This window comes from Fimicolochytrium jonesii, assembly GCF_025526975.1.
Source record: "Fimicolochytrium jonesii strain JEL569 chromosome Unknown EV422scaffold_21, whole genome shotgun sequence".
NCBI classification, from domain to species: domain Eukaryota; kingdom Fungi; phylum Chytridiomycota; class Chytridiomycetes; order Spizellomycetales; family Powellomycetaceae; genus Fimicolochytrium; species Fimicolochytrium jonesii.
The window spans coordinates 32115-57838 of NW_026515688.1; the positions used below are offsets into that span (position 1 = coordinate 32115).

General features: G+C 54.7%; 10 protein-coding genes across 10 annotated transcripts; 5 read left to right on the top strand and 5 right to left on the bottom strand.

Annotated features, from left to right (window-relative positions):
* Positions 1 to 52: 52 nt before the first annotated feature.
* EV422DRAFT_537062 (uncharacterized protein) lies at positions 53 to 1434 on the bottom strand. Its single transcript, XM_053070882.1, has 4 exons — positions 1158 to 1434; positions 918 to 1078; positions 562 to 850; positions 53 to 491 (listed from the first exon to the last, which is right to left on the bottom strand). The coding sequence occupies exons 1-4, from the start codon at positions 1351 to 1353 to the stop codon at positions 295 to 297; spliced, it is 843 nt and encodes a 280-aa protein (XP_052923423.1). The 5' UTR covers positions 1354 to 1434; the 3' UTR covers positions 53 to 294.
* A 313-nt stretch (positions 1435 to 1747) lies between these two features.
* On the top strand, positions 1748 to 4016 carry EV422DRAFT_551181 (heat shock 70 kDa protein; the record flags this gene model as incomplete). The annotated part of the gene is made up of 5 exons (XM_053071818.1): positions 1748 to 1804; positions 1928 to 2033; positions 2098 to 2321; positions 2355 to 2460; positions 2554 to 4016. The coding sequence occupies 5 exons, from the start codon at positions 1748 to 1750 to the stop codon at positions 4014 to 4016; spliced, it is 1956 nt and encodes a 651-aa protein (XP_052923424.1).
* Positions 4017 to 4146: 130 nt separating this feature from the next.
* Positions 4147 to 5156, bottom strand: EV422DRAFT_167880 (uncharacterized protein). Its single transcript, XM_053065062.1, has 3 exons — positions 4917 to 5156; positions 4777 to 4847; positions 4147 to 4694 (listed from the first exon to the last, which is right to left on the bottom strand). The coding sequence occupies exons 1-3, from the start codon at positions 5110 to 5112 to the stop codon at positions 4491 to 4493; spliced, it is 471 nt and encodes a 156-aa protein (XP_052923425.1). The 5' UTR covers positions 5113 to 5156; the 3' UTR covers positions 4147 to 4490.
* Positions 5157 to 5876: 720 nt separating this feature from the next.
* Positions 5877 to 7620, bottom strand: EV422DRAFT_537068 (NADPH2:quinone reductase). Its single transcript, XM_053070883.1, has 4 exons — positions 7565 to 7620; positions 7265 to 7327; positions 7126 to 7193; positions 5877 to 7047 (listed from the first exon to the last, which is right to left on the bottom strand). The coding sequence occupies exons 3-4, from the start codon at positions 7148 to 7150 to the stop codon at positions 6065 to 6067; spliced, it is 1008 nt and encodes a 335-aa protein (XP_052923426.1). The 5' UTR covers positions 7151 to 7193; positions 7265 to 7327; positions 7565 to 7620; the 3' UTR covers positions 5877 to 6064.
* A 773-nt stretch (positions 7621 to 8393) lies between these two features.
* On the top strand, positions 8394 to 9525 carry EV422DRAFT_488590 (kinase-like domain-containing protein; the record flags this gene model as incomplete). Its single annotated transcript, XM_053067427.1, has 3 exons — positions 8394 to 8605; positions 8831 to 8899; positions 8976 to 9525. Coding segments are annotated over 3 exons (831 nt in total), but the record flags the coding sequence as incomplete, so codon positions are not given.
* Positions 9526 to 10864: 1339 nt separating this feature from the next.
* Positions 10865 to 13539, bottom strand: EV422DRAFT_537073 (P-loop containing nucleoside triphosphate hydrolase protein). The gene is made up of 11 exons (XM_053070884.1): positions 13340 to 13539; positions 12979 to 13277; positions 12835 to 12885; positions 12753 to 12766; positions 12393 to 12634; positions 12164 to 12321; positions 11805 to 12065; positions 11656 to 11702; positions 11504 to 11570; positions 11246 to 11429; positions 10865 to 11173 (listed from the first exon to the last, which is right to left on the bottom strand). The coding sequence occupies exons 1-11, from the start codon at positions 13449 to 13451 to the stop codon at positions 10995 to 10997; spliced, it is 1614 nt and encodes a 537-aa protein (XP_052923428.1). The 5' UTR covers positions 13452 to 13539; the 3' UTR covers positions 10865 to 10994.
* A 1324-nt stretch (positions 13540 to 14863) lies between these two features.
* On the top strand, positions 14864 to 18657 carry EV422DRAFT_167938 (fungal-specific transcription factor domain-containing protein). The gene is made up of 6 exons (XM_053065063.1): positions 14864 to 15829; positions 15993 to 16173; positions 16245 to 16836; positions 16906 to 17313; positions 17391 to 17580; positions 17666 to 18657. Exons 1-6 carry the CDS (start codon positions 15338 to 15340, stop codon positions 18446 to 18448), a joined length of 2646 nt encoding a protein of 881 aa, XP_052923429.1. The 5' UTR covers positions 14864 to 15337; the 3' UTR covers positions 18449 to 18657.
* A 332-nt stretch (positions 18658 to 18989) lies between these two features.
* Positions 18990 to 20288, top strand: EV422DRAFT_569524 (ADP-ribosylation factor; the record flags this gene model as incomplete). The annotated part of the gene is made up of 4 exons (XM_053072777.1): positions 18990 to 19112; positions 19178 to 19434; positions 19545 to 20037; positions 20106 to 20288. The coding sequence occupies 4 exons, from the start codon at positions 18990 to 18992 to the stop codon at positions 20286 to 20288; spliced, it is 1056 nt and encodes a 351-aa protein (XP_052923430.1).
* An 827-nt stretch (positions 20289 to 21115) lies between these two features.
* On the bottom strand, positions 21116 to 22191 carry EV422DRAFT_537087 (uncharacterized protein). The gene has a single exon (XM_053070885.1). It carries the CDS (start codon positions 21990 to 21992, stop codon positions 21324 to 21326), a length of 669 nt encoding a protein of 222 aa, XP_052923431.1. The 5' UTR covers positions 21993 to 22191; the 3' UTR covers positions 21116 to 21323.
* Positions 22192 to 23188: 997 nt separating this feature from the next.
* On the top strand, positions 23189 to 24345 carry EV422DRAFT_498809 (quinon protein alcohol dehydrogenase-like superfamily; the record flags this gene model as incomplete). The annotated part of the gene is made up of 2 exons (XM_053068047.1): positions 23189 to 23559; positions 23646 to 24345. The coding sequence occupies 2 exons, from the start codon at positions 23189 to 23191 to the stop codon at positions 24343 to 24345; spliced, it is 1071 nt and encodes a 356-aa protein (XP_052923432.1).
* Positions 24346 to 25724: the final 1379 nt, after the last annotated feature.

Consider the following 25724-nt stretch of genomic DNA (forward strand, 5'->3'; position numbering starts at 1 on the left):
TGCAAAGGAGTTCGAAATTCTGGGCAGTGACTGTGGGGTTTTGATTTTTTTACCTCACTGCGCGTGTTATCATTGGAGTCTAAACATTTCCGCATTTTTTCGGATCGTCCTATGTCAAACATGGGTGTTCTACAGCGGGGAAGTGCAAGCCACAAGTGTTCGAAAGAATGGATCAATTTGTTTTGCATCCCATTGCAATGCAGGATGATTTACGCCAGCTTCTCTTCATATACCGCCTGCGTCAAGGACTTTTCCATGGGGGTTTTGGACTCCAAGAATTATTCTGCTGTACACTCAGATGTTCTGCTGCACCCAGTCCTCCACGGTCTTGGGCTTGAAGGTGCGGGGCTTCGTCGGGGAAGGCACCCTCATATCGCCTTTCGCGAAGGCGGTCCGCAGCTCGCTCGCGAAGACGACGAACCCGTTGTCGGATGTTTTGGCTGCTTCGGCGAGATCTTCGAGAGGGGTATGTGTTATGGTCATTTTCACGCCTGCCGAGAATTGGCGTCAGGATTCGGGGTCCGAGTGATAGAGTACGAAGAGGAGTGTGCATCAACAAACCTTTCTTGCGCCCGACAATCTCCGCCACCTCCCTCACACTCTTCACATCGCCCTCAACCCCGAGCGTCACATTTCTACTCTCCGGCAACGCCACAGTCTCCGCAACAAACCGGCCGACATCCTCCCTCCACGTCCACGAGATTGGCGCATCGCCATCGCCAGGAGCGTCGACGGCGTCGTTGTCGAAATCAAACCCGAAGGGGGGGTAGAAAGCATAGTCGGTAAAGCTGCCAACACCGTATAGGACGTATTCGAGGCCGGCAGACTGGATGGCTTTCTGCGCGCGGATCTGAAATGCGCGGGAGAGGACATGAGACCTGGGAGGGAGGCCAGAACGGGGTAGCATGCAGGCCCACCTTTCCCGCGTAAAAGCCGTAATCCTTCCCGTGCTGTGGCGGCAACCCGAATTCAGAGGGAACGAAGCGCTCGACCTTCGCGTCGGCCGCAGCCGCGATAAGCGCTTGCTGCTCGAACCCAACGGCGAATGCGTTCAGGGCCGAAACGACGATCTTCACGCCTGCGGAGGGTGAATCATGTTCTTTTCAACCAAGTAGTCCTTTGCCTTTGCCTTTGCGCAAGAGGAATTCTTGACATACCGCGCAAGGCGTCAACCAACTGGTCGTGGTCCGCATAGTTAACCTGCGCGTACTCCACCTCCCGCTTGGGCTCCGCAGGGGCAGCTCCTCTGGTGAGGACTTTGACCTGGAAGTTGCCCGTGGCGACAAGGGCGTCAACGATGAACCCGCCGAGACCGCCTGAACCGCCTGCCACTGCGATGGATGACGAGGACATGGTTTGGATTGTCTGGATGGATTTGGAACTGCTGGACCGGTTGGCTGCTTCTCCTTATATATTCGTCGACGTCCACTGGTCTCGTCTCCAAGGGCTCCAATTTTTGTGCCTCCAATTTTTGCGTTGACTCCAACGCCCACTTTTTGTGCCTTGGTCCGCTTTTGACAGGCTGTCAATCTAGAAGCAAAAGTGACAGGCGGAAGCGACAGCACCCCCAACGAATATAACCTCTCCACACGGCATCATGGACGCCCCGCATGTGCATAGCCAACTAATGCCGGACGCCCGGAAATACTTCCATCGATGATGAGCGCACCACTCACTCTGCAATCCTACGTCTCTCGCCTTCGTTCCTCACTTACATCTAGAGTTCATCATCTCGAACTTCCAAACTATGAGCAGGTGTCTCTTGGTTTCGAGACCAGCCCTGGTCCGTGCGAGCGGGATTCGGGTACGTATCGGCTGTAGGGACCGCCTTAACGAGAGGGGAGGGAGGTGTCTTTCCGTTTCTCTAAGTCTCATTCGTACTGTGTGCTTCGTGATTGTTCTTGAATGTCCTCTTTTTCAAAACCAGGCTTTGAGTTCCCGCTCTGCTCCCTCATGCGCCTGTTACTCGAGTCGCAGACTTATTGATACACCAATCGGCATCGATTTGGGAACCACCAACTCTTGCGTTGCCGGTGAGATCACGTTTCCTCTTTCCATTTTCATCCCAGACCCCGTCATCTCACGCTTCCCCACCAGTAATGGACGGTAAAAACCCCCGTGTCGTCCCAAACGATCTCGGCTCCCTCACAACACCATCCGTCGTTGCCTTCCGCAAAGACACGGTGCTAGTCGGGTCGCCCGCTAAACGTCAAGCCGCCACAACCCCCGAAAACACTTTTGCTAGCATCAAACGGCTCCTCGGGCGTAAATTCAGCGACCTAGAGGTACACGAGCATATGAAAAATGTGCTGTACAAGGTCGTAAGACATACAAATGGGGATGCATGAGTGGAGACGACGGATGGGAGGAGATTCTCGCCGGCGCAGATTTTAGCGTTTGTGTTGATGGATTTGAAGAGAACATCGGAGAGGGCCTTAGGGGATGAGGTCAAGTCTGCCGGTAAGTATTCCTGCATCTACTGCGCTTACCGATCCCAAGCCCAAGGTCGAGTACGCCAGTTTTCAAGTTAGACTAATGTAAAGATGTTGACAGTCATCAGCGTGCCCGCCCAGTTCAACTGCGCTCAACGTGAAGCAGTCCGAAACGCCGCCCACATTGCCGGTTTGGAAGTGAAAGGCCTTCTCAACGAAACCGGTGCCGCTGCACTGGCATACAGCGAAAGTGAACACCTACGGGGTGACATAGCCATCTACGGTCTTGGCGGCGGGACATGTGGCATCTCCGTCCTCAACCTGACCGGCGGGACTTTCGAAGTGCTGTCCACCAACGGCGATACCCATCTCGGCGGAGATGATTTCGTTACCGCGATTGTCAACCACCTTTTGAGGGAGTTTGGACAGAAGGAGGGTGTAGACCTGTCGAAAGACCGGATGGCTCTCCAGCGCATCCGCGACGCGTCCGAGCAGGCTATGATCGAGCTGTCGGCCAGTACGCGGACGGAGATACACCTGCCGTATCTCGCAGCGTACACGACAGGCCCCAAACATATGCATGAAGTGTTGAAACGTGCCACATTCGAAGAGCTGACAAAGCCGTTGATTGAGCGTACTCTCGACCGGTGTAGGGAGGCGATGAAGGATTCGCGCATCGCCGCTAAAGATCTGCATGCCGTACTGCTCGTGGGTGCGATGACCCGCGTTCCGAAGGTGCAGCAGATGGTAAAGGATTTGTTCGGTCGGGACCCGATTAGGGCCCCAAACATAGAAGGGGCCGTTGCGATTGGCGCCGCGCTCCACGGCGGCGTACTGTCTGGCGCGGTAGACCAAATCGACCTCAAAGACGTTACGCCCCTTTCCCTTAAAATCGGAATACCAGGCGGAGACGCCACCCGCCTCATCATCCCGCGCAATACACGCATTCCGGCCAAAAAGTCTCACTGCTTCTCAACGACCTACGACAACCAGGCCCATATCTCTATCAATGTATACCAAGACCAAGGCGAGCACGTTCTGCCAAGGCACATGAAAGCCCATAGCAAAATGACACTTGTCGACATCCAGCCAGCGTCGGAGGGTATGCCTCAGATTGCAGTTACGTTCGACATCAACGCGGACGGCATTATCACTATTTCCGCGAGGGATTTGGCTACGGGAAGGAAGCAGCCGGTGACCATCACCACGGCGTCGGGGTTATCGGATGCTGAGATTCAGGAGATGATTGGCGAGGGGGAACGGTATGCCGAGTCCGATCAACGACGGCGGGAGGCAATTGAGGCGATGAATTATGGGAAAAGTATCGTTAATGATACGCAGCAGGCGTTTGAGGAATACCGAGACCACCTCAGTGAGGAAGACCTTGGGAAGATACAGGCGGAGATTCACGGAGTGGAAGAGCTGCTCGAGCGGGCTGCCAAAGGGGTCGGAATTACGACTGAGGAGATTAAGGAGAAGTATAGTGAGCTGCAGAGGGCGTCGCTCGGAGTGTTTGAACTCATGTACAGAAAGAGAAGCGGTAAACAGGGAAGTAATGATGGGTCTTCGGGAGGCGGGTCTTGATGGATTTGATCGGAAACCGTGATTCACCATGTTCTCTGCATCTTGCCGCGGCATGGCGAGAGTAAGCAAGATTGAAGCGTAGTATTTCCAGCGTATGATTGGGAGCGAAACAAAGTGATGGCATTTGAAAGCTTTTGATGCCTTGTTCACAGTAAATCCTTCATAATTCATTTAATACAAAAGCGGGGATGGCTATGAGACAAACTCGAAGAACTTCAACTAGTTGACAGCAAAATGGGAGATACATTGCTAGTAATAGGGCGCCGGGCCAAAGCCATATCGTACCAGGCTTTGCGTGCTTCCTGCCTCTCCTTACCCTGAATGTACACTCCCGTGCAAAGTGCCCGACCAATATGCACCTATATATTTCTCTCCTACTGCCGTATTCGCATCAGCAGCTCGGAATGAATGTGCATTGAAGCCCGAGATCGTTGCAAAGAACGACCCGTCTTGAACCGTTGCCTCCATCTCTCATCATTTCCTCTTCTCAACTTCTCCAGTGACATGCGACTCGTGGCTAATCTCCTTATCGATATGCTGATGCTCAACAACCACCGTCGTCGAAGTTGCAGAGACACATGTGTAGTCGTCCGCGTCTTCTACGAGCAATTCTTCGACGCTCGTCTGTTGCAACGAGCATGGATCGGGAGGAACAGCTTTGGATCTCTCTGCTTTGATCTGTGAGGTACACGGGGACGCATGGTAAGATCCGAACACTGCATATCCATCCAACTGCAAATTGAATGAAAAACTAGCTTACTATAGCTTCAGACTCGGAGGCCAGCAATTCGTCCCAGAAGGGTGCGTCCGGCAGGCGGCTACGCGTTCGACCTGAGACATGGGCCATGAAGGTCGTACGGAATCCAAGAGAAGCCCGTACTACATCCCACCGCCACTTACGTGCCAAACTCTTCTTCTTTTCACGTTCTATGATATCGGGATCGTTGTCAGACATTTCCGAACCGAAATTCCATCGTCGCGGAATAAGAGATGCTTTCGGACCACTTGTGGCGATGATGAGCGGCGAAACTGTTGGGAAGTGCGAGCCCCTGCAGCGGAGAGTGGCTCGGAGCTGATAAGTTACCAGGTAGAGCATTGCGTGCCGAATCTCGAGCGATTTGGGTTACGATCTATGTGGGGTCAAGCGGAAGGGGATGAGGGGAAGGTTGGCAATAATCGGATGTTACGTCCGCATTGACAGTATTTTGACAGCGCGCAGCCGGCCGTTTCCGACCCCACCCCCAAGACGAAAGTGGCGAATTCCACTCGGTACATGAAAGACTTCTAAATTGTCCAAATCGAGATGAGGACTAGAGAATTTCATGAGAGAATTTGAATCACATATTCACATGGCTCCAAAAATATATATACGACGATATCAGGTCCACAAAAAATGCGACGACCTTGATTTTCCCGGCAGTCGCTTATCACTTCGGCGGATATCTTGCCTTCTGAAGCCAAGATGGAGGTAAGATGACTGTACCCAGAAATGTCGACGAGCATCGTCGCGACGTCTTGCAATTCCTCTCCAGGCCAGTGGACGTCATCGACCCCGCTCAGTGTGGCCTCCACCCGCTGCACGACATGGCGCGGGAGTAGATTGGTGAAGGTGATCATTTGCGCGGATGCTGCATCGCTTTCGGATGCTCGTGGGGGAAGTCCGAAGAAGAGAAGGAGGGTTTGTCCCTTATCATCGACTGAAAAGAGTTCGCGACTCCAAACGGCCGCTGGACAAGCTTGTAAGCTGTGGAGGCTCTCCCGCTGCTTTCTATGCCCATGGCAACCTGTTTGCGTCTTTGAGGGGCTACCTGCCGGGTTATCTGTCCCCCTTTCCGTTGCGGTGGGTCCAGATTCGTTACGCGTGTTCCTTCACAAAAGGTTAACCTTGACACACAAGAACAGGGCTTGCCCCTCGGAGCTCCTGGGAGTCCTGGGAGTACGAGCAGTGAACAGGGATGTGTAGCTGCCTTCATTGCAAGAGTGACCTGCGCAGACTGCGGTCCTATATACATTGCATTGTGCCTAAAAGTACGACTATATATGGGAACTCAATCGATGGTGACGATGATCTTCCCCTTCGTCTTGTTGCTCTCCATCAGTTTATGAGCCTCTACAATCTCCTCAAACTTGAACACCTTCTCGACAAAGATCTTCAAGCTCTTATCCTGAAACTTGGGCAAGGCGTGCTCTACGAGCTGATCCCTCAGCTTCCCCTGGTACTTCTCGTCCCGACTCCTCAGCGTAGATCCCTCAACGCGGACCCTCTTCTGAACGAACGCGCTGATGTCCAGATCTTTGACTTTCGTGCCGCTCATTGCAGCCAGGCAGACGATCTTTCCGTCCTGGGCGGCGGCCTTCAGGTTGCTCTGGAGGTAGTCGGCACCGACAAAATCGACGATGATGTCGACGCCCTTTCCGTCGGTGGCTTTGAGCACCTCATCAGCCCAGTCACTCTTGCTAGTATTGAACGCAGCAGTTGCGCCAAGCTCCTTGACGCAAAAGTCGCATTTCTCGTCCTGACGTGCTGTGGCAAAGACGGCGGAGGCGTTGTCCACGCGCGCGAGTTGAATGCCCGCAATGCTGACAGAGGACGCGCCGGCGTGCCACAGGATGCTCTTGCCGGGTTGGTACTCGCCAACGAGGTACATCGCTTGCAGCGCGGTGATCCAAGTCTCAGGCACACCAGCGGCCTCCTCCCAGCTCAGCTCCTTCGGTTTGTGCACAAGCATACGCGTGGACACGTTGATGTACTCGGCGTAAGCGCCGCCGTACGCCAGACCGAAGACTTCGTCTCCCACTTTGAATCCCTCCGGTTTGTCGCCGACGCTCTCGATCACGCCGGAAAACTCCACGCCGAGGATTTTGGGTGCCTGTTTTGGGACTGGGTACTTTCCCTCTCGCTGCATCAGGTCCATGCGGTTGAGGCCGAATGCTTTGACTTTCACCAGTGCTTGCGCGCCAGTAGGGGACGGTTTCGGGATGTCTGTAGCGATGAACAGCGCATCGGCTGGGCCAGAGCCACCTTTGATATCTGAAATGCGAAGTTGCTCAGCGTCAGGAATCCCTTCCACGCTAGATGTGGACCTGGCCCCTAGACACGTAGGCCTACCAACTGCACGCATTGTGGCCGTCATTTCTATTGATCTTTTCGACTTTGGGACGATGTGGTGGGTTCTCCTAGAGGCATGGAGAAATGGAATGAACGAACGCGTCAAAAGCAGCCAGTAAACTACCACAAACTCACTTACGGTGTTGAGCTCCTAAAAGTTGAACTGCTGTCTGAATGGTCTGCTGTACTTTGCTTGTCGGTCCTGCTGGACAGATATTATTGAAGGCGATCGTGCCGTGCTCCATTCGCCGATCCTTTTATGCATTTCGTTGACGTTGACGTTGAGGTGACGCGAGCGGACGGGCGGCTTTTCCGGGGGCCCGCCGTGTGTGTGTGTGTCCATTCCGCCTGTCGAAGTCTCGAAGGGGTCTCGAAGACTTGAGGTCTCGGCCAGCCACATACAGTATGTGCTGTACGGAGCTGCAGCTGAAGTTCTTACCTCTGAAGCAAGTCATTAAGCTGTCGACGCAATCATCATCGTTTCGGGTTGTCCTGTGCAATGTGCTCCTGCTTTCCAGAGGCGTCAAACTCCAAGCGGCATTCCGACATCTCGGTTTGCGGAACGCCCCGGACTCCGTGGTTCTGGGTGCCGGTAAGTGCTGCGCCGCACAAGCCACGTTTGGCCTTACGTACGTATATAACTCCGACTGGGGCCAAGTTTATATGCGCTCTCGTGCCTATGCCTTCTGATGTGCCGGAGGACCTCACGCCTTACGCTGGGCTGCGGGACGGAGAAGATCGAGAGATTTAGCAGGCTGCATTCTGTCCAAGCGTAAAGTTCTCTGCGCTGAAAGTCACAAGCGAGGATATGACAACTCGGAGAAGAAATGACAGCGAATCGAAATTTCCGCCGCGATTTGCTTAAGCTTCTTTGACGTAGGATTCCAAAAACAATAAGTGCCAAAAATCTTGTAAAGCAAATGTCGCACGTAGGTTGCGGCAGTACAATGCTCCCCAAAATAGATCTTCTGAAGAACTCATGCCCGAAAGCCCTAGTACCGGCCGAGCTTGAAGAGGATGAACTTGAGAATCTTGTCCATATTGTGAAAGAGACGGACCGGGCTACTTCAAGAGCAAGACATAGATTGGATCGTCTGCCCAAGATCGTGGGAAAAGCTATTCCTTTTTGACGTCGTCTCGTTTGCTGAACTGTGATACCATCACCAGCCGGGCTTTGGTGTCGACATTTAAGGAGGCTCACGGGAAGCAGCATATACCACGGATTACAACATCATCTGTAAAGAAATACCAGAACGCACTCCACGACCATGCTCGCTCGCAAGAAAGTCCTGGGAGACTACCAAGTCGGCAAGACAATCGGCCAAGGCGCATTCTCCAAAGTCAAAATCGGCGTGCACAAAGAAACAGGCCAAAAAGTAGCCATCAAAATCATCGACAAGAAGCAGGTGGCCGCTAAGGCCGAAAAGGCCAAAAAGACGCAGGAGGATCGAGAGAAGAAGGATCAGCAGAAACAGCGCCCGTCAACGCAATCCCCACATGCGCAACGACGGCCGTCGCAGGCTGCCGACACCGCTGCGCCGTCCGCCCCGCAATCGGCGCGGCCGAGCGTGCCTTCCTCGGTCAAGGGGGATAGCGCTTCGTCGACGGAGAGAAAGACCCCTGTTGCACTGTTTGATGCGGCGCCGGGTGCACCTGTGCCGTCATTTGTGTCGCAGTTGCAATTGGAGGTGCAGCTGTTGATGAGATTGGATCATCCGAATGTGATTCGGCTTTATCAGGTTATGGAGACGGAGGATGAGTGCTTCGTCGTGATGTAAGTGCATATGCTGCTGTATGGCATTTCAACATGATCAATAAAGGCTAACTCTTGATGCTCTCCATTGATTTAGGGAATACGCGCAAGGTGGCGAATTGATCGAGTACATTGCGGCCCGCGGACACCTCAACGAAAAAGAAGCCCGACGCTATTTCCGCCAGATCGTCTCAGCAATGGACCACTGCCACATGGCCAACGTCGTGCACCGCGATCTCAAACTCGAAAATCTCCTCATGAACGGCGAGCGGAATATCCTTATCTCCGATTTCGGCCTAGGGCGAACGTACCGATCCGATCAAGAGGAGCTGCTGAAGACGTTCTGTGGGACCCCGAACTATGCCGCGGTGGAATTGATCTCCGGTATCCCGTACATAGGCGTCAAGTCCGACATCTGGGCAATGGGGGTCGTTCTGTTTGTGATGATGACCGGCCGGCCGCCGTTTTCGGGGGATAGCATTTCTGCCCTTTACAACAAGATCAAAGCCGTGGACTACCAGTGTCCCGAGTATTTCTCGCAGGGGCTGTGCGCTCTGCTGGCTAAGATCCTCGTCAAAGACCCCAAACAGCGCATTGAGATGAGCGCGATGCGAGAGGATCCATGGCTGAACTACGAGGAGATCGAGCGACCTCTGAGGGTCGTGCCGAAAGTCACCGGGAGCTCGGACGCCAGTCAGATTGGACAGTTCATCACGGGCATTACGTACGACCAGCACTTTGTGATCTACACGTTCAGGAAACATGTCCATGCAAAAGGCGCCGCTCACGAGCTGGTCAGTTCGGCGGCGGCGGCGGCGGTGGCGCATATTTCGCCTACGCAGAAGAACGATTTGAAGAGGAGGAAGAGTTTGACAGTTGCGTCGGCGGGGTTGCCCGGACAGCCTACGTCGCCGCACAACCACGCACCTCCCGCATTGGGAGGCACGTTGGAAGAAGATGACAGTGGGGATAAAGTGACGGAGCTCCCCAACGACAGTCCCACGTCCGGCCCGCAACAGCGCATGCGAACGGCCACCGCCCCGCTCCCTACACGGATCGGCAGACGCATGTCCCTCGACTCCAACGGGAGGACGCCGACGGGCCCTGTAGATTCAAGCGGCGCCGCGGACGGAAAACCCAACCTGAACAACAACCGCCGCCGATCCATCTCCGCGACGCCCAACTCCAGCACCGGACGCGGCGGCCAACGCGGCCTGCCACCCTCCCGCGAAGCCAACGTCGTGCGGCGCATGTCGATGGTCAGCCCCATGGTCTCCCCCACAAAAGCCGCAGACGCATCAGCAGCGAGTCCAGTAGCCGACGACCCGGACCCCGAATTCTTCGACGAGGCCGAACCCCGCCCCTCGCTCTTCGGCAACGCCGATCTAGACGACGATGATGACGACGCGACCGCCGTGCAGCCGTCCCAGAAGGAGATCGAGACCTGGCACTCCCTCCACCGCCCGCCCAAGACCATCCGCACCGTTCGTTTCGCCGTGCAGTCCGCCACAACCTCCTCCTCCCCCCCGTCGAGCATGTTCCAGCAGGTGCACCAAGCGCTTGCTGAACTCGCGCGACACCACGACAACCGTCTGGCGTACAAGCGCGTGGAGGATTACTACATGTTCACGTGCCAGCTGATAGAGGCGGACCCGGACAATAATGTGGAGTTTGAGATTGAGATTTGTAAGGTGTGGCTGTTGAAGGTGCATGGGGTTCGGATCAAGCGGCTGTCGGGAAGCCCGTTCATATTCAAGGAGGTTTATGCGGAGTTGGTAGCCTCGTTAGAGTTGTCGATTTAGGATAGATGGATAATGCCCGTAGTAACATAATCATCACAGTGGTCAGTCTCTTGAGATGCCGTCCTCTTTCCTGCCCAATCAGTTTGGTGTTGCAGAGGAACTTTTGCGCCGTGTGGAGCGTCACGAGAATAGGAAGCGGTCCATTCTAGCTGTCCCATACTATCGACTCAACTACAACACAATCGTTTCACTCTATGTATATTCATCATGCCGGTCCAAACAAATAGTAGGCTTTTAGTTACACCAGATTGGGCCAACACGCAAGGTAATCATGTTTCTTCTCCCCCGTCCCACTCAATTGGCGCTTCTATGTCCTACGCAAATGACAACTTCCCCTTAACGCTCTTCAACACCGTCTCACTGCCCTGATCCTCGCCCCTGGACGAAACAATCCCGCGCTCCACCGGCGCTACTTTCCCCCCACTCCTTGCCGTTCCACCCCCACCGGCGGCACACCCGCATCCAAACACCCTCCGCCACCACGGGACTTTGTCTGTCCCAGTCGAGACATTAACGCCCGAAGTATGAGCCATAGTCCATGCATCGGTGCCCCCGGACGCCATACCTGTGGTACTTGCGCGTCCGCCTAGTTGGGATGCCGCCCCGCATTTGCATTGGGAGAGCGCGGCACGCAGCTCGCGGATCTCGGCTTCGAGCATCATGATGCGCATCATGGTGGCGTCGACGTTGACTTTGGCGGCGTTTTTGACTTTCTTGACCCGTTCGGCGAAGCGGAGGGTCGAGAGGGACTAGTGAGGGATGGCAAAGAGAGAACATTATGGACTGCATGGGCTAGTTGGGTGACATGACCCCAGTTCCGTACCTCATCGTAGTTGACGAGCGTCGGGGTGACACATGTGATCATGAGCGTCAACGAATTTCCACCCAAACTTTTGCACGAAACAAGTCAATGCGTTTCACAATCCCGCGCCAGACCTCCTCGGAAAAAAAAACTCGTACGACTCCCCCACCCACCTATCACTCAACAAATAAGTCAGCTTCGAATCCCGATACGGCACATGCTTTATAAGATGTTACGGCGTCGTTAATGTTAGAAATCTGGGTTTTGGGACCCAGCGATGGTGAAAACCCGATGATCCACCCTAGGTGATTTGCTCACTGACCTTCGTACTGGTCGTCAACGCATTGATGACGTTCCCCAAACAGCTCAAGCTCTGATTGATCGCCGAGCCTTCCTTCAATCTATCCCCCGTCGCCCCCGTCGCGTTCGCTCGCTCGGACCCGGCGAGGTCGATCAGGTGGATCTTGGAGCGCTTTTTGCCGTGCTTGGCGAGCATGGCGGCTTCTTCGGAGGACATGCCCGCGTGGGTTTTGCGGCGTTCTTCGATGATTATTGTTAGGACGGCGTGCGAGCGGGATGAGACCTGCATGCATGTGATGCGTGGGTGAGTGCCAATGGATCGGGCGGCTCTGCGGGTCTAGCCAACTGGAAACCGTAACCGAGAGGCACTCTGATCCTCACCTCATTCATATTCGTCTCCCCAACCGTCCGATGCCGCCCCCCAATCTGCATCACTTTACTAAACTCCTGCACAGAGGTCACCGACCGCTCCGTGATCCCCGATATATACAGATCCCGCCCCGTCGTCGATTCCGGGTCCTGTCGGATCTTCAGGTCGCCTGCACAAACCAAGCATACAGTCAGGCCCTCCATCGGATGTTCCGCTCAGAATCGGTCGGGCGCTACCGACCCTGCTCGTCCCTCCCGACCAACAAATCCGTCAACCCCTCCTGGTAGATCTCCAAATAGCTAGCCTTGATGAAGTACTCCAGCTCCGCTTTTTCCTTATCCTTCGATTTGGCGGCGTCCGCGACGTGCTGCATGATCTGGGACGCTACGCGCATGATGATGCCCGTGTCGGCGTCGGACGGGTCGGTGGGCGGTTCTAGGGAGGGGCCTTTTTTGGGGCCCTCCATTGTGTAGGTTTTGCCACTGGGTGGGAAGGAAGAGTTGGGCTCTTTGAGTAAACGGAGCCTAGGGGATGTCTGGGCACGGGTTTCCAATTACTACGATCACAACTCCTTCGGCGAGGACCTCCATCATCCCTCACCTGGCTGTTTGACCCTGAGAACATGCAACCGAGTTAGCTACCACCATTTGCCGCACGGGGGGTATGCACTCTTCGAACTCACATAGCAAAACACACACCCATTGTACCCCTCCAAACATTTCCGAATCAGCGGCTAACACGAACCCAGACAGTTCATCAACAAAAGTCGCAGAAGCATAAACAAGCACGGCCGTAACGCATCTCCTCTTCAATGAGGGTATCTCACCTCAACAACCTTCTCATACACCACCCCCTGCCCCTCCTCGTACCCCAACACCGAATCAAAATTAAACTTCTTCGGGTCCGTCTTATTCGCTCCCCCCGCGGGCGTCGGACTCGTCACCGCCGACGCGCCCCGGGATGGCGATGTCGGGGACATTGCTGATGCTGGGGAGGCGGGCGCTTTGGAAGGCCATTGGATCGCGACGGTGGAGGGCGTGTAGGTGATGCAGGAGGCGGTTGGGTCGTAGGTGAGGTTTGTGGCGAATTTTTGCGGGGATTTGCGGTCGATTGTTGGCGGGCGGACTGGGTGAGGGGGTAAGTATATGAATCTCTTGTGGGGTGAGGTTTGGTTTGGTGGGACTTACTGCGAACGGCGACGAGCACCCGCTGCGAGGTGGGACTGGCCATGGAGGAGATGGCAGCAATGGCGGCAGCGTCTTTTTGGTTCTGTTCGGTTAGTTGTTTGGAATTCGCCATGGCTGCGGTTGTAAGCAAAGTGTGGGGACAACTGTGGCAGATGTAAGTCTAGAGAGTGTGGGGCGATGCAGTTATGGGCTGGGTGGGGTGTCAAAGCGGTGTTGGCGGTATTTTTGTCTCTTTGTGGGCGGTGTCACTATTAAGCTGTTACGTCACACAATTGACAGACTTCGACAGCGCGTTCATCCCACTGCTATATCTTACTTCCCATCGAGCCCACCCCGTTGACGCACTGGAATTTGATTTTCGGTTTGATCTTTAACGCTATGCGTACCGACAGAGGAGCAAGGGGACCGGGGGGACGGGGGGGAGCGAAAGCATATGAAAATGACAACATTACATACACAGAGGAAAATGATGGCGGATCTGACACGATCAGAACAAGGCTAGGGAATGTTCGAGCCGCTTCTTTCGTCGACCACTTCGGCATTGTCGTCCTTGTCGGCATCATTCCCGCCATTTGCTTCATCTGTTTCCGTCTCCACGCCTCCGAATGTCTCGAGGAATTTGTATTCGCGACGTTCCTCATGAGCCGCCTCCTGCTCATCCTTTGTGGGCTGATCTTTTGGAAATTGATGGTTACTAGCGTCACGAAGATCTTGACATGGATAGGTCGGGCTCGGTTGAACACATATGGGCTACAATTGAGTTGAGCCCCAAGGCCGCTTCTGATGACGCCACCAAGTTAAGTCCTTGTGGGTGTCCAAGCCGTTTATTTCAAATTCGGCTATAAGGAAAGGGAACTCGAGAGATTTATTCACTACAATGCTGAAAACTCCCCCGTGTTGGAAACCGATGGTCAGAACATTCGACGCTGTGTGGTGTTTGGAACGATGGCAATCCAACCATGCACGCTGAGCAGCCTTCCCGGTTTCGCACAACCTCCGCAAAAAAGACAGCAATGACGAGCTCATGTGCAGACGAGTTGTTCAGGGCTTTCAACTGTATTCGCAAAGATTTACTACCGCATTGGCTCCGCTTGTCTCCGATGGCCATCCTGTGCAGTCAATTGCCATCGAAAAAGGATCGGCCCGCTTGTGTGCAGTACTATACGGTTCTCCAAAAGTTCATGCAATCGAGGAAACAAACTGAATTCAAAACCCACTGTAATTAAATGCAAATAAATAGCGAGTGTGTCTCTATAATCGCCGATTGCGATTGCGATTGTGATTGTGCAGGGATCCGCGTGGAGGGACTCCGAGGGAGGGCCGTACCGGAATCTTCTATTTCGAGCCGAGTTCCGAGGATGCGGTAAGGAACACAACAGGAAAGTGGGGGAAACGTGGCACCCTGGCAGCCTACCAAAGCCGCGCGCTCCGTCCTGCCGTGATGACTAATAGTTCGTGTATGCAATGATGGTCTCATTGGCCAAACCGCTCCGAATCTTAGGCAGCGATCATCATGAAAACAGGACGATATGGATGTGAGAATATTTGGCTCAAGCCGAGGGGCTCCTACTGTATATATAGATATTAGATACAGAGCACATGTCAATAATCGATATGTACAGTATTATGACGAGAGGGAAAAACGCCCATTTGGAGGCAGGCAGGCGAGAGAGAGAGGAGAGGGGTGTGCGTCTCCAGCCCTGCAAATAACAACGTCGTCGGAAGGAGCGAGAGCGACGCGTCCGGTTGTTGTTGTTCTTTCTCACGACGAAGGCTTGGAGTCAAAGCGAGCGAGCGCAGGGCTGAGCTGGTGGACCAGTTTCCCCACGAAAACAAACACCCCACCCACCCCCATAGACCCCGGCCAATTGCCGCCGCAATATCCTCCTGCTGCCCGCTCGCAGGCCTCTCCGCCGCATATCTCTTTCTAGCAGAGACGCTAGTACTCTCTCTACATTTCGCACTCCATTCGCTGCGCGAGACGAACGACGTCAAACAATGTACGCACAAAACCCTCACTTTGGGACCGATAACTACGCAAACCCCATCAACAACCCGCAGTCCTTCGACCCATACCCATACCTCCCCACCTCCTCCGCCGCCCAAGACGACCTAACCTTCGACCTCAACAGCGTCCTCGGTCTCACCGCTTCCCCATTCCCGCAGTCATTCCAACAACTGCTCACCGAGGATACCCCCTTTGGAGTGGGAACTAGTGGGGAGGAACAGTTGATGTATGCGGCCGAGGTCGGCAGTATCATTTCTTCGGGTGGAAGTCGGTCGGGGAGTACCGACTTGAGCGAGGGATTCAGCATGGGGCCGTCTCCATTTGATCTCGTGGGGAGTGGAAATTCGAACGGGAATGCTGTTGGTGGATTCGAGCAGGGGTCGATGTCGCCGGGGTCGTCGGAAGGCCAAGGTCAGCTTATCACGGAGAAGGGAGTCAGCGAAGAACCGGCGGAGTTGTCGCCAGGACAGAATTACTCCCAGGTGAGTGCGCGATAGCGAGATTGATTTGGGGCCGTCGCGAGCGGAGTGAGCAGGATTGTCGTCCACCCATCGACCATTTGAACCACACATCCCCTCGCTCTTTCCATCAACCGACCATCAATACCCTCCCATTCACCTCACTCCGCTTCACTTCACTTCGCAGTTCCCAGCAACGCCGTCATCCCTCAACGAGTCCCAAAACGACTCTTCGATCTCCGTTGGGGGTTCACTGGATTTTAACGGATCGGTAAGCGACGGATCGTCCTCGAAACGAGCGTCGACGAGTTCGAATCCCGTGTCGACGCGTCTGATTGCGAAACCGAATACGCGGAGGAAAGCTTGTGGTATGTCCGCTAAGAATTATCCTCAAGTCGCTCTCCAAGTAGGGCACGTATTGAACTATTCATTCTGGTAGAACCATGCAGAGCCAAAAAACTCAGATGTGACGGAATTCGGCCCCGCTGCTCCACCTGCACTAAATCAACTCAAGGCGTCACTTGCGTCTACTACGCCGACAAACCCGCCGATCTATCCACCAGCAAATCGGGCGCAGGGCCGGATGATCCCACCACCGACTCCACGCAGAAAAAACCAAAGCGTCGAACAGCGGATGTCAAGGCTTTGGAGGATCGCGTGGTGGCGTTGGAAGCTCTGTTGGCTGCCGCGAACGCGAATAATACTGGTTCGACATCGGAACCCTCATATGACGAACACGGAAAGCCCCCCCTCCCCGGCAACACACCCTTCTTCTCCCCCGAAATCCACCAAACAAGTGACGCCCCCTCAAGCTCACCAGCTGGTAAAGCACAATCAGCGCTCCTGAACGAAGACCTGAAAAAATCGTGGTTCAAGGATTTCGTGTCAGTGTTCAAGGATAAACTGACATTGCAGACCTGTGAGCAGCAGTGTCCAAAGTCATTTCCGCAGGAACCGGTGCCGCAGAGCGAGATGTTGCCGAATTTGAATGAGATTCTTATTCGGAGGGATTTGTTGGATGTCCATTTTAGGTGCGTTCGCCTTCAATATCTCACATGTACCGCACCCCTCTTTGCTAACTCCCTATGTGATTCCTTCAGCCGATCATCCTGCTTCCTCCCGTACCCAATAGTCCACCGCCGCTCCTTCCTCTCCACCATCGCCGACGAATCCCCCATGCTCCTCTTCGCCCTTTACGCCGACGCCTGCTCGCACTCCCCTGACCCAAAAACCCGCAACTCCGCCACGTTCTTCTACCAACGCGCGCGTAAACTCGTCCCCGTGCACCTCGAGAACCCGTCGGTCTCTGGTTTACAAGCGTTGTATTTTCTGGCGACGGCGAGTATGGCGCTCGGGTTGATGAGTACCGCGTGGATGTTCAATGGGATGGCGTGTCGGATGGCGCAGTTTTTGAGGTTGGATTTGGATCCGGAGGAGTTGGGCATTGAGGGGTGGTTGGAGGTGGAGACGAGGAGGAGGTTGTGGTGGGGGGTTTGGACCATGGATCTGTATGTATTCACATCCATTGGGTGGTTGGTTTACTGGTCCCTTCTACCAACACTCACGCGTTCATTTTTTTTTCTAGTGTAAAAGGCTCAGTGCAAGGAAAAGCGACCTTCTTCGAACGAGCGAAAACGCATAACGTCAAACTTCCATGTTCGGACGGGTTATGGGAGAACTGCGACGCGGAGGGCAACCTCCCCGCGCATCTGATGGGGATGGACAATCATAATTATTTGTCGGCGGTTACTAGCTTTTGTCCTACTTACGCAAAGGTAAGGAAAAACTATCAGGAGATTCGCACAAGCACTTCCCGAAACGTGAATATTTGCTTACAATATAATCCTTCCTGAAATTTAGGCAATAAGATATAACCGCGAAGCCCTCGCCACCCCCACCCTCACCCTCAGCGAAATCGACCCAACCGCCGTCCTCCTCGAAGCCCAAGTCGAGCACTGGTACGCCCAATGCTCCCCCCTCGTGCACTCCGTCCCGACCGCAAAACAATTCACTCGCGACTCCCTATCGGAATCGGCCACGCCGTACCACGCGGTCAACGTCCATCTAACGTATATCGCCACGCTGTGTCTGTTAAGACGGCCACGGATCATCGCGGCGTTGACGGCGGATGTCAAGACCCCCCAGGCGATGAAGGCGATCGAGAACGCGAAGAAAGCGAGCGACGCGGTAGCCGACATGGCCGCGAAACTGCTCGAAAAAGTCTCCCCGGACGCCCCGACCCGCCACGCGCACAACGTCTCGTACATCACCTCCCTCGGCGTCCTCGAAGCCGGGTTCATACAGATCATGCTGTCCGCGTACGCGGCCGCCATGTCCGATGAAACCGAGCTGGAGAATTCACAGAGGCGGTTTGCGTGTGTGGTGAGACTGCTCAAGGCGTTTGGGAGACGGTTTCCGCCGCCGAGGGCTATGGCGCAGGTTATTGCGCTGATTAATGAACGGGTGTTGAGGGGGTCGAGGGGGAAGAGTGGGGGGGAAGGGGGCGACGCGGGTGCGGTGGGGACAGCGGGGATGCTGGGTGGAGGGAAGGGGAGTCCGGAGATTGTGGAGTTGGGGCAGAAGAGGAAGGATAATGAGATGTTGAGGTGTATCATAAGGGATGCGTTTCAGGAGAGGCGGTAGATAGGGCATGGAGGGATGGAGAGAAATTGATGATTCCCCTGAGGCACTTTTTTTTTGGTGGACGCTTCCTTTTCGCCCTGGTTCTTTGTTGCACTGCCTTTGCAATTCTGTCTTGTTTTGTATATACATCTTTCCATTTTACGTCCGAATTTTTCTTTTTAATACCCTGCATCTTGCTCTTCAAATGACGGGAGTTGAGTTGGGCCAATGCAGACGGGTCTCACGCCAACCGGGTGTACCTTGTCCCTGTCCCTGTCGATGTGCAGTGAGCTCTCAACATCATCTAATAGTCTGTGAGAGGGGCAGGGCTTAGCGACCAGAACACCAGGAGGCTCCGAAAGCTCCGATGGTGCGTGCTGAGGGATGTTTTGCGCCACGTTTGGCCGCGAGCACTTTCGGTGATCTCAAATCCGGATTCCGAAGGTTGCAAGTCCACATCCACTCATCCCGCCCACCGGCCTCAGAAAGCACGAAAGAAGCGTCAAGAGGGCAAGTCCCGCTGCACACTTGGACTCCCGGCATCGCACACCGCCATCACATAATGACCGCCACGACATGCTCAACGAAGTGGTTCTTCGCCCGCTCCACCCCGACCTGCGCAGCCATCGTCCTCGGCCTGGACGCCGCGGGGAAGACCACCATTCTATACCGGCTTGTTCGTCCCGTAAGTGGTACCCTCACATCCTCACGTGTATCGCAGCGGTTGTTGATGATATCATGTCGGTTTAGAATGAGACGGTGATGACGATCCCGACGATCGGGTTCAACGTCGAGACCGTGTCGGTGAATGGCGGCACCATCACGCTCTGGGACATCGGCGGGTGCGACCAGATGCGGCCGTTGCGGCGGCACTATTTTGGGGGCATGCAGGGGATTGTGTATGTGGTTGATTCGGCGGATGCGGGGAGGGTGGAGGAGGCGGGGAGGGAGTTGGGGGGGCTGGCGAGGGAGGTTGGGGAGGGTGAGGGGAGTGTGCCGGTCGTTGTGTGAGTATTGACGAGGGGTGGGGTTGACGACCGACGATAAACACCGAGATCCTCTCTGTTCAGATCGAGGAAAGAACGGTGACACCGGACTAATCGTTTGCATGATCCAGACTAGCAAACAAACAAGACCTCCCCACCGCGCTCTCCCTCACCGAGATTCAAACCGCCCTCGCCCCGCACATCCCCCCCAAAACCCTCTGGAAAGTCTTCCCCACAACCAGCACCTCCCCGCTCACCACGGACCTCGACGCCCCCTTCCACTGGCTCACCACCCTCATCACCGCCACCTCCGCCTCGCCCACAACCCCTCCCCGGACGCTCCCGAACCATCTGCAAACCCTTGCCGAGTGGTTAACCCGCACGGACGTCCCGGACGCCGTCTTTCTGACGCAACTGGAAACCTTCACACTCCCGAACTGGGACCACTACACGCATCTCCGCATCGCGTATGTGTATCTCACAACGTACGGGCGGCAGAAGGGGAAAGACAAGATCTTTGCCTCGATCGAGACCTTTATCAAGAACAGTGGGAGGACCACCGCGAAGACGTTTAGCGTCACCGTCACGTATTTCTGGCTGCATATGGTTGATTGGGCGTTGAAGGTCCGGTTGCCTCTCACTCCATTTGCTGTATACCCCACGTCACACACTAACAACCTGTGTGCACACAGACTACACCCGGCGCGTCAACATCCTTCCACGCCCTCCTATCCCTCTGCCCGTACCTCGCGGACGGGTCGCTGCCGCTGACGTACTACACGAAGGAGAGACTGTATGGGAGTGTGGAGTCGCGGACGGGGTTTGTGGTGCCGGATGTGAGGCCTTTGCCCAACGTCGTTCTGAGTGCTAAGTAAGGGCGTGGCGTCGGTCGATTCCGTACAGGGTCGGTGTCGGCAGCCCAGTCTGTGTGAAGCGTTCGAGATGACTCAGGTTTCGAGGAGACGTTTGGTGGTTGGCGCCGATAGCAATGAAGGAGTCGCGGGCGGTTGACACGGGCACGCTGCGTGCTCTGTTTGCCAGGGACCGTTTTCGTTGGTTGGTGCTTGCCCTTTGCGGTCGGCGTCGCGGGCGTTAGCGCGGACGGTAGGTTCATGGATCGGCGGGGTAGTTTCTTTCTTGTGATTGACGTACGTACAGTACCTGAGAAGAAGGAGGACGCTGGGTGGATTCTTTTGTGTGCGCCTCCGTGTCTGCATGAATCAGATGCTGATGTGGAAAGCTTTTGGGGGAATGAAACCTCCACTAGTGTGGCAGCTTTTTGCGTTCGTCCCTCTGGCCCTCCCTCGTCCACGATTTGTCTTCGAACGAGGCTGCGTGCTCATAATCACCCTTCCCCAACTGGCAACCGGGACATACTGTAAAGACCCAAACAAGAGTCCGTTCTCATAAAATTCCCTTGCCATGTGCCGGGCGAAGTCCGTCTCTTTCCTTTGCCGAAACTGGAGATGGACATTTAACGGCGAGCATTTGGTTTGCGAAGCGATACTCTGTTCTAATACGTGTAAGGAACTTTTCCACCGGCAGCCATTGGAGAAGAGCACGGCAGAACCCTGGGATCCTGCGCTGCGTAAACTCAAATAAAACACAAGATGAGCAAGTGTGCTCTTTTGCGGAGTCGGTGGTTGCTTCAGAGGATTGCAGCCTCAGCTCAACCCTTGTCGCGCCTCCAGATCCACCTACACCTCACAGCATCCCGCGGGAGGTGGCCGCAGCGGCACGTCCATCTTCAGGACTGCCTTGCAGAAGATCACGCACTACTTCACCTCCCTCATTAGAAAGGGGAGCTTGAACTGGGATGAGCCCCTGCGCAAGCTGTTTTGCAAGTCCAGCCAGGTTTGTTCTCGTAGCCTCCAACAATCGCGTCCTCCTCCTTGCCAACCTCCTCCTCATCATCGTCCTTGTCTTGATCTTCGCCCTCCTGCTCTATGAACCGGAACCCCACAGACTCTTCGAGCTGTATAAAGTTGGAAGGAGTGATGACATGTTCTATTCGTCAAAGTCGTTGGATGCATAGATGACGTGGGAGGACAATGTCGTAATGGTAGCCTGGTCGTCTGCCTTGGTGTAACCGGAGACGCAACCTCTACTGGCGAGAGGGAGGATCTCCCATACTTGGGCGCGATCGGGACGCTCATTTCGGTGTTTAGCGATTGTGAAGTTGAGCTCGGTTCCTCTGTGACGAGAGGAGCTGTGGTCAGTCTTGTGGGTTTTTGAGGTATGCGACGTTGCATCCGGGGACCACATATGTAAGATGCAACTATCTCTATTGCTCGCGAGGCTGTTTCCGACGTTCGGAAAGTCGTCGCTCGACACATCAGCGAATCATCAAGTTTGTTCCTGGTGCAAATTGCAACACAAGCTGCGTAGTTGCCACAGTCCAGTGCATGGAGGCTGTAAGCACTACATTCCGGCAGGATGGAGTCTCTCCCGGTAACTACGTTCGAGGCCATGTGCGTTCTCTTGGAGATGGGATTCGAGAATGCAAAGGAGTCGAAGCATATACCAACGTAGCCCACGCCACTGCGTTGCATGCAGCTCCCGGGCGTTGTCACCGTCATTCCAGGATGGAAGAAGTGGGTGTGGCAGAAAAAGTTGGCAGTGTTGCTCGTCGCCGTCGTCCGTGCGCTACGCTTGCGTTTAGGGCGGGCGCTTTGCTAGCCTTCTAAAGGGACCAGCGCCTCGCGCGACAATGCTGGTCTCCCATAGCAGGTTTAGGGACAGCTCCAGTTTTGGAGACCAAAGGAAAAAAGAAGGCAGTACTGTCAAACCCCGTCAAAACTCGTCATACAAATTTCTGCTCTCTGCGCATCGCGGCACACTTGCATTTTTTGCACCTCGCCATGCTATTATTGTTGCACTGTACTGCCATCCATGTCGCACAATATCCTCAGCAAGATTTGAGCCGCTGGAAGCCGAGTCGCACCGCCGGCATGGAGTGAAAACTCAGAGCTAATCTTGAGCGGACTTCAAGATCGCCGAAGACGAACGATGACGGCCGTGCATTGCCTGGTCTACGGCGACGATCCAGTTCGAGCATTCTCCGTCGACATCCCCACCGGCTCGTTCACCGTCGCCCAACTCCGCAACCAGATACTAGCGCAAATTCCTACTCGTCTTCCGACCTACTACGATATCACCGACATCTCGCTCTACCGCCGCGGACAGCTCACTTGACGTCCCGGGTAAATTCCACGATGCCGACAATCTTCAGCTCTCGCTTCTAGACAGCCCCTTGGCACAGGTGTGACAGGTCTTGTCGGAGGACGAGTGCACTTCGAGGGCGGGCTTGAATATCGTGATCAGAATTCCGGAGCACGGTGTGAATCACGACCTTGCCGCTCTTCCTCCTTCCTACACCATCGTTGAGAGGGCAGGTGTCGATAGTTCCCTTCCTGCTCCTGAGAACGAACATGAACATGTACCACTTTCACCGCAACATGCTCGTCACAAGGGAGATGCTCAAGTGGTTGACGTGGACAGGCAAAGAGAGTCCACTCTGTCATTGCCAGTGGGTTCCGGCATGTACAAGCCCGTGGCGATCATGACAGACTCTAGTCGGCAATCAACGAGTGCCGAAGTACGAAACGATTCTTCCGAAGGTCTCACTTCTACCGAACATGTAGTGGCCCCACCAGCGGGCCCTAATGATGCCCCGGAACCATCGTCCGCTACGTTGGTGGCTCGAGACCATACCCCGCCGCTATTTTCGATATCGATGAATGATCAAGGAAAACAATTCGGCCCAAGGTCGACTATGGCGCAAGTGGAAGGGAACCCGGCCAAGCGGGCGGGGCTTCGGCAGAACAAAAAGCTTCGGTACCTCCTCCTCGGTGCGATCCTTGTCTTGATAGCCACCGCCGTCTCTGTCACAGTGATCGTCCGGAAAAGTTCGGCAGCGGCTGAGGCGCCACCGTCGGCCGTGTCATCACCTTCCACCACTACATCCTCCCCCGCGGCAGCGACACCGAGCCCTACAACAACCATCGGGACACCCAGGCTTGTCCAAACTCTCACAGGTCATACTGACGCCCTGTACGATCTCGTCGTCGCCCCCGACGGCAGGCACATCTTCACCAGCAGCACAGATCGCACCGTGAAAATGTGGGAAGTCCCTCTGGGAAGCTTGTCGAAACTTTGACCTATACTGACGTTATGTGGTGCCTCGCTATATCACCTGATGGGTCGAAGTTATTCAGCGGGGGGTTTGACAGCTCCCCCATTTGGCAGTACGATGTCCCGACACGCAATTCCTCTACATCCGATCCCGCAGCTTACAAAAATGGGCTCCCTACCCTGGCTGTCACACCAGACGGTCGCCAGCTGTATGCTCGGGGATTGGATGGGCCTCTCGATGTTGTGAAGAAGTGGACGATCGAAAAAGGAAGCATCGTCAACGCCGGCAATCCCGACCGGCTGCTATCCATGCCAACTTCCTCCGCCATCGCACACCTTGTTATAACCCCTGACGGTCGGAGCCTTCTAGTTGGGAACGGCACTGGAATTGTGCATTGGGACATCCTCGGAGGATCGGTGTTGCGCACCCTGGAAGGCCTTCCGAGTGCAGTGATCTCTCTCGGCGTCACCCCTGACAGCGCGCAACTCTTCAGCGCGAGTTTGAATGAATACACCGTCAGGCAGTGGCGGTTGTCCGACGGCGCGCTGCTCCGCAACCTTACGGGTCATTCGAACCAGGTCTGGTGGATTGTCGTATCACCCGACAGCAAACTCGTGTTTACTGGGTCGCGAGATTCCACCGTCAAGATCTGGGATGTGGCAACTGGCAATCTCCTGAAAACTTTTGTGCCGCATACTGGTTGGGTAGTCGCACTGGCCCTGTCACCCGACGGAGCGTATCTCTTCACCGGGGGTTACGACGACAAGACGGCCAAGATCTGGAGTCTAGCGGGGTAGCCACCGACCTTTTGACGCGTTGAAACATCGCTTCTCCTCTCCCTCCGCTGAAGATAGATCCCCGTTTTCCATCATGCACCTTTAGACCTAGTATTGCGAGGCGTAGAGAAGATACATAGATCTCCCAAAATCTGCATCAAGTTCTCGTGTGCGATAGACTTCCCCTCTTTCGGCCTCCATGAAGTGAAAAGATTGGCGCTGGGCGCTGACGGGGAAGAACTAATTGGATTGGCACGTTACGTGGAATGGCACGTTACGTATCAGAGCATTCTGATCGACTCACTGGTGCCGACAGGGATTGACGAATCCGAATACTGGGCGGAGGAAGTTTCATTGTAGCCATGAGTGCTTCATGAGACAGTGCAGTCAAGCTGTGAAGTTGCCCGCTGTACCAAGATGGGTCGTGCAGAGCAGAGTCCTGGCTTTCAATGGGGATAACCCGTGGAGCATGACACTTCCTCTTCAACTGGTGCAAGTTGGTTGTGGGTTTAAAAAATGACAGCATCCTGTCAAAACTAGAATGACAAGATTTAGCCCCGAAACCAGCTTGCAATCAATTCATGTCGAGGGTAGTGTTGGTCTAAGGCTGGTACAACAGAGGAACATGTACGTTCGCTACCGTAGTAGCCTCCCAAACTCGCAAACAAGTTGTGCGATCTGGATGGGCGAGTATGGTAGGGCGTATGCGGTGTATTTGGGTTTTGTGAACAAGGGTGAAATTCGGGGAAACTAAGGCAAACGTAGCAATTGTCCAGACTGGAGAATGAGACCGGCACGAATGAACTAAAAGCCGGCGGCATTCTAAGAGTGGTAGGAGCATATATTTAATCTCATGCCGGAGGCGGACGTATGCGTGGTTGGGTAGTAGGACGGAATGATAGGTATTTGACCTCATGTGGAGTTATCGAAGCGCCTCGCAGTGGGTCGGACGGGTCGCTGAGTGGCACGAGTATGGCGGTAGAGTATCGGCGACCTCCTGGCGAAGCTCCATCATACAGTCAGGACGGAGGCATCGTTCTCGCCGTCGTCATCCCCAACCACCAATCTCCGTGCGCAAGATACCTTCTTCCATATCTTCGTCCTTCCAGCCGTGCTGGGCATATGTCATCGCATTTTGGACCTTAGGGGGCAAAGCCTCGAGGTCACAACCTTTGCGGATGAATCGTGACGTTGTGGGACATCAGGCGTGTACATAGATTCTAGAAGCTGCGCATGCTACGTCGTTCCGCCGATGGCCGGTTTGGGCTCCGTGCATTTGATCACCCCGCTGTGGCGTAAGTCTTAAGAGGCGGAGTGTGAGGTTGATCTCCCGCCAAGACGTTGATCAGGGCGCACAGCGTGTCTTGTTGCTCCTAAACCCAAAGGAAGCGAATGGGGGA

Bases quoted from the DNA above. Each gene is read 5' to 3' on its own strand.
- EV422DRAFT_537062 (XM_053070882.1), bottom strand. From the start codon at position 1,353: ATGTCCTCGTCATCCATCGCAGTGGCAGGCGGTTCAGGCGGTCTCGGC. The intron at 1,079-1,157 runs GTATGTCAAGAA...CACCCTCCGCAG, and splicing joins GTTGGTTGACGCCTTGCGCG to GCGTGAAGATCGTCGTTTCG. The intron at 851-917 runs GTGGGCCTGCAT...CGCGCATTTCAG, and splicing joins ACGGCTTTTACGCGGGAAAG to ATCCGCGCGCAGAAAGCCAT.
- EV422DRAFT_167880 (XM_053065062.1), bottom strand. From the start codon at position 5,112: ATGCTCTACCTGGTAACTTATCAGCTCCGAGCCACTCTCCGCTGCAGG. The intron at 4,848-4,916 runs GTAAGTGGCGGT...CCCATGTCTCAG, and splicing joins AAAGAAGAAGAGTTTGGCAC to GTCGAACGCGTAGCCGCCTG. The intron at 4,695-4,776 runs GTAAGCTAGTTT...TGTACCTCACAG, and splicing joins CCTCCGAGTCTGAAGCTATA to ATCAAAGCAGAGAGATCCAA.
- EV422DRAFT_537068 (XM_053070883.1), bottom strand. From the start codon at position 7,150: ATGACGGCCACAATGCGTGCAGTTG. The intron at 7,048-7,125 runs GTAGGCCTACGT...TTCGCATTTCAG, and splicing joins GGCCACAATGCGTGCAGTTG to ATATCAAAGGTGGCTCTGGC.
- EV422DRAFT_537073 (XM_053070884.1), bottom strand. From the start codon at position 13,451: ATGGCGAATTCCAAACAACTAACCGAACAGAACCAAAAAGACGCTGCC. The intron at 13,278-13,339 runs GTAAGTCCCACC...CCCCTCACCCAG, and splicing joins GGTGCTCGTCGCCGTTCGCA to TCCGCCCGCCAACAATCGAC. The intron at 12,886-12,978 runs GTGAGATACCCT...GGTTCGTGTTAG, and splicing joins TGTATGAGAAGGTTGTTGAG to CCGCTGATTCGGAAATGTTT.
- EV422DRAFT_167938 (XM_053065063.1), top strand. From the start codon at position 15,338: ATGTACGCACAAAACCCTCACTTTGGGACCGATAACTACGCAAACCCC. The intron at 16,174-16,244 runs GTATGTCCGCTA...TCATTCTGGTAG, and splicing joins TACGCGGAGGAAAGCTTGTG to AACCATGCAGAGCCAAAAAA. The intron at 17,581-17,665 runs GTAAGGAAAAAC...CCTGAAATTTAG, and splicing joins TTTGTCCTACTTACGCAAAG to GCAATAAGATATAACCGCGA.
- EV422DRAFT_537087 (XM_053070885.1), bottom strand. From the start codon at position 21,992: ATGACGGTGACAACGCCCGGGAGCTGCATGCAACGCAGTGGCGTGGGC.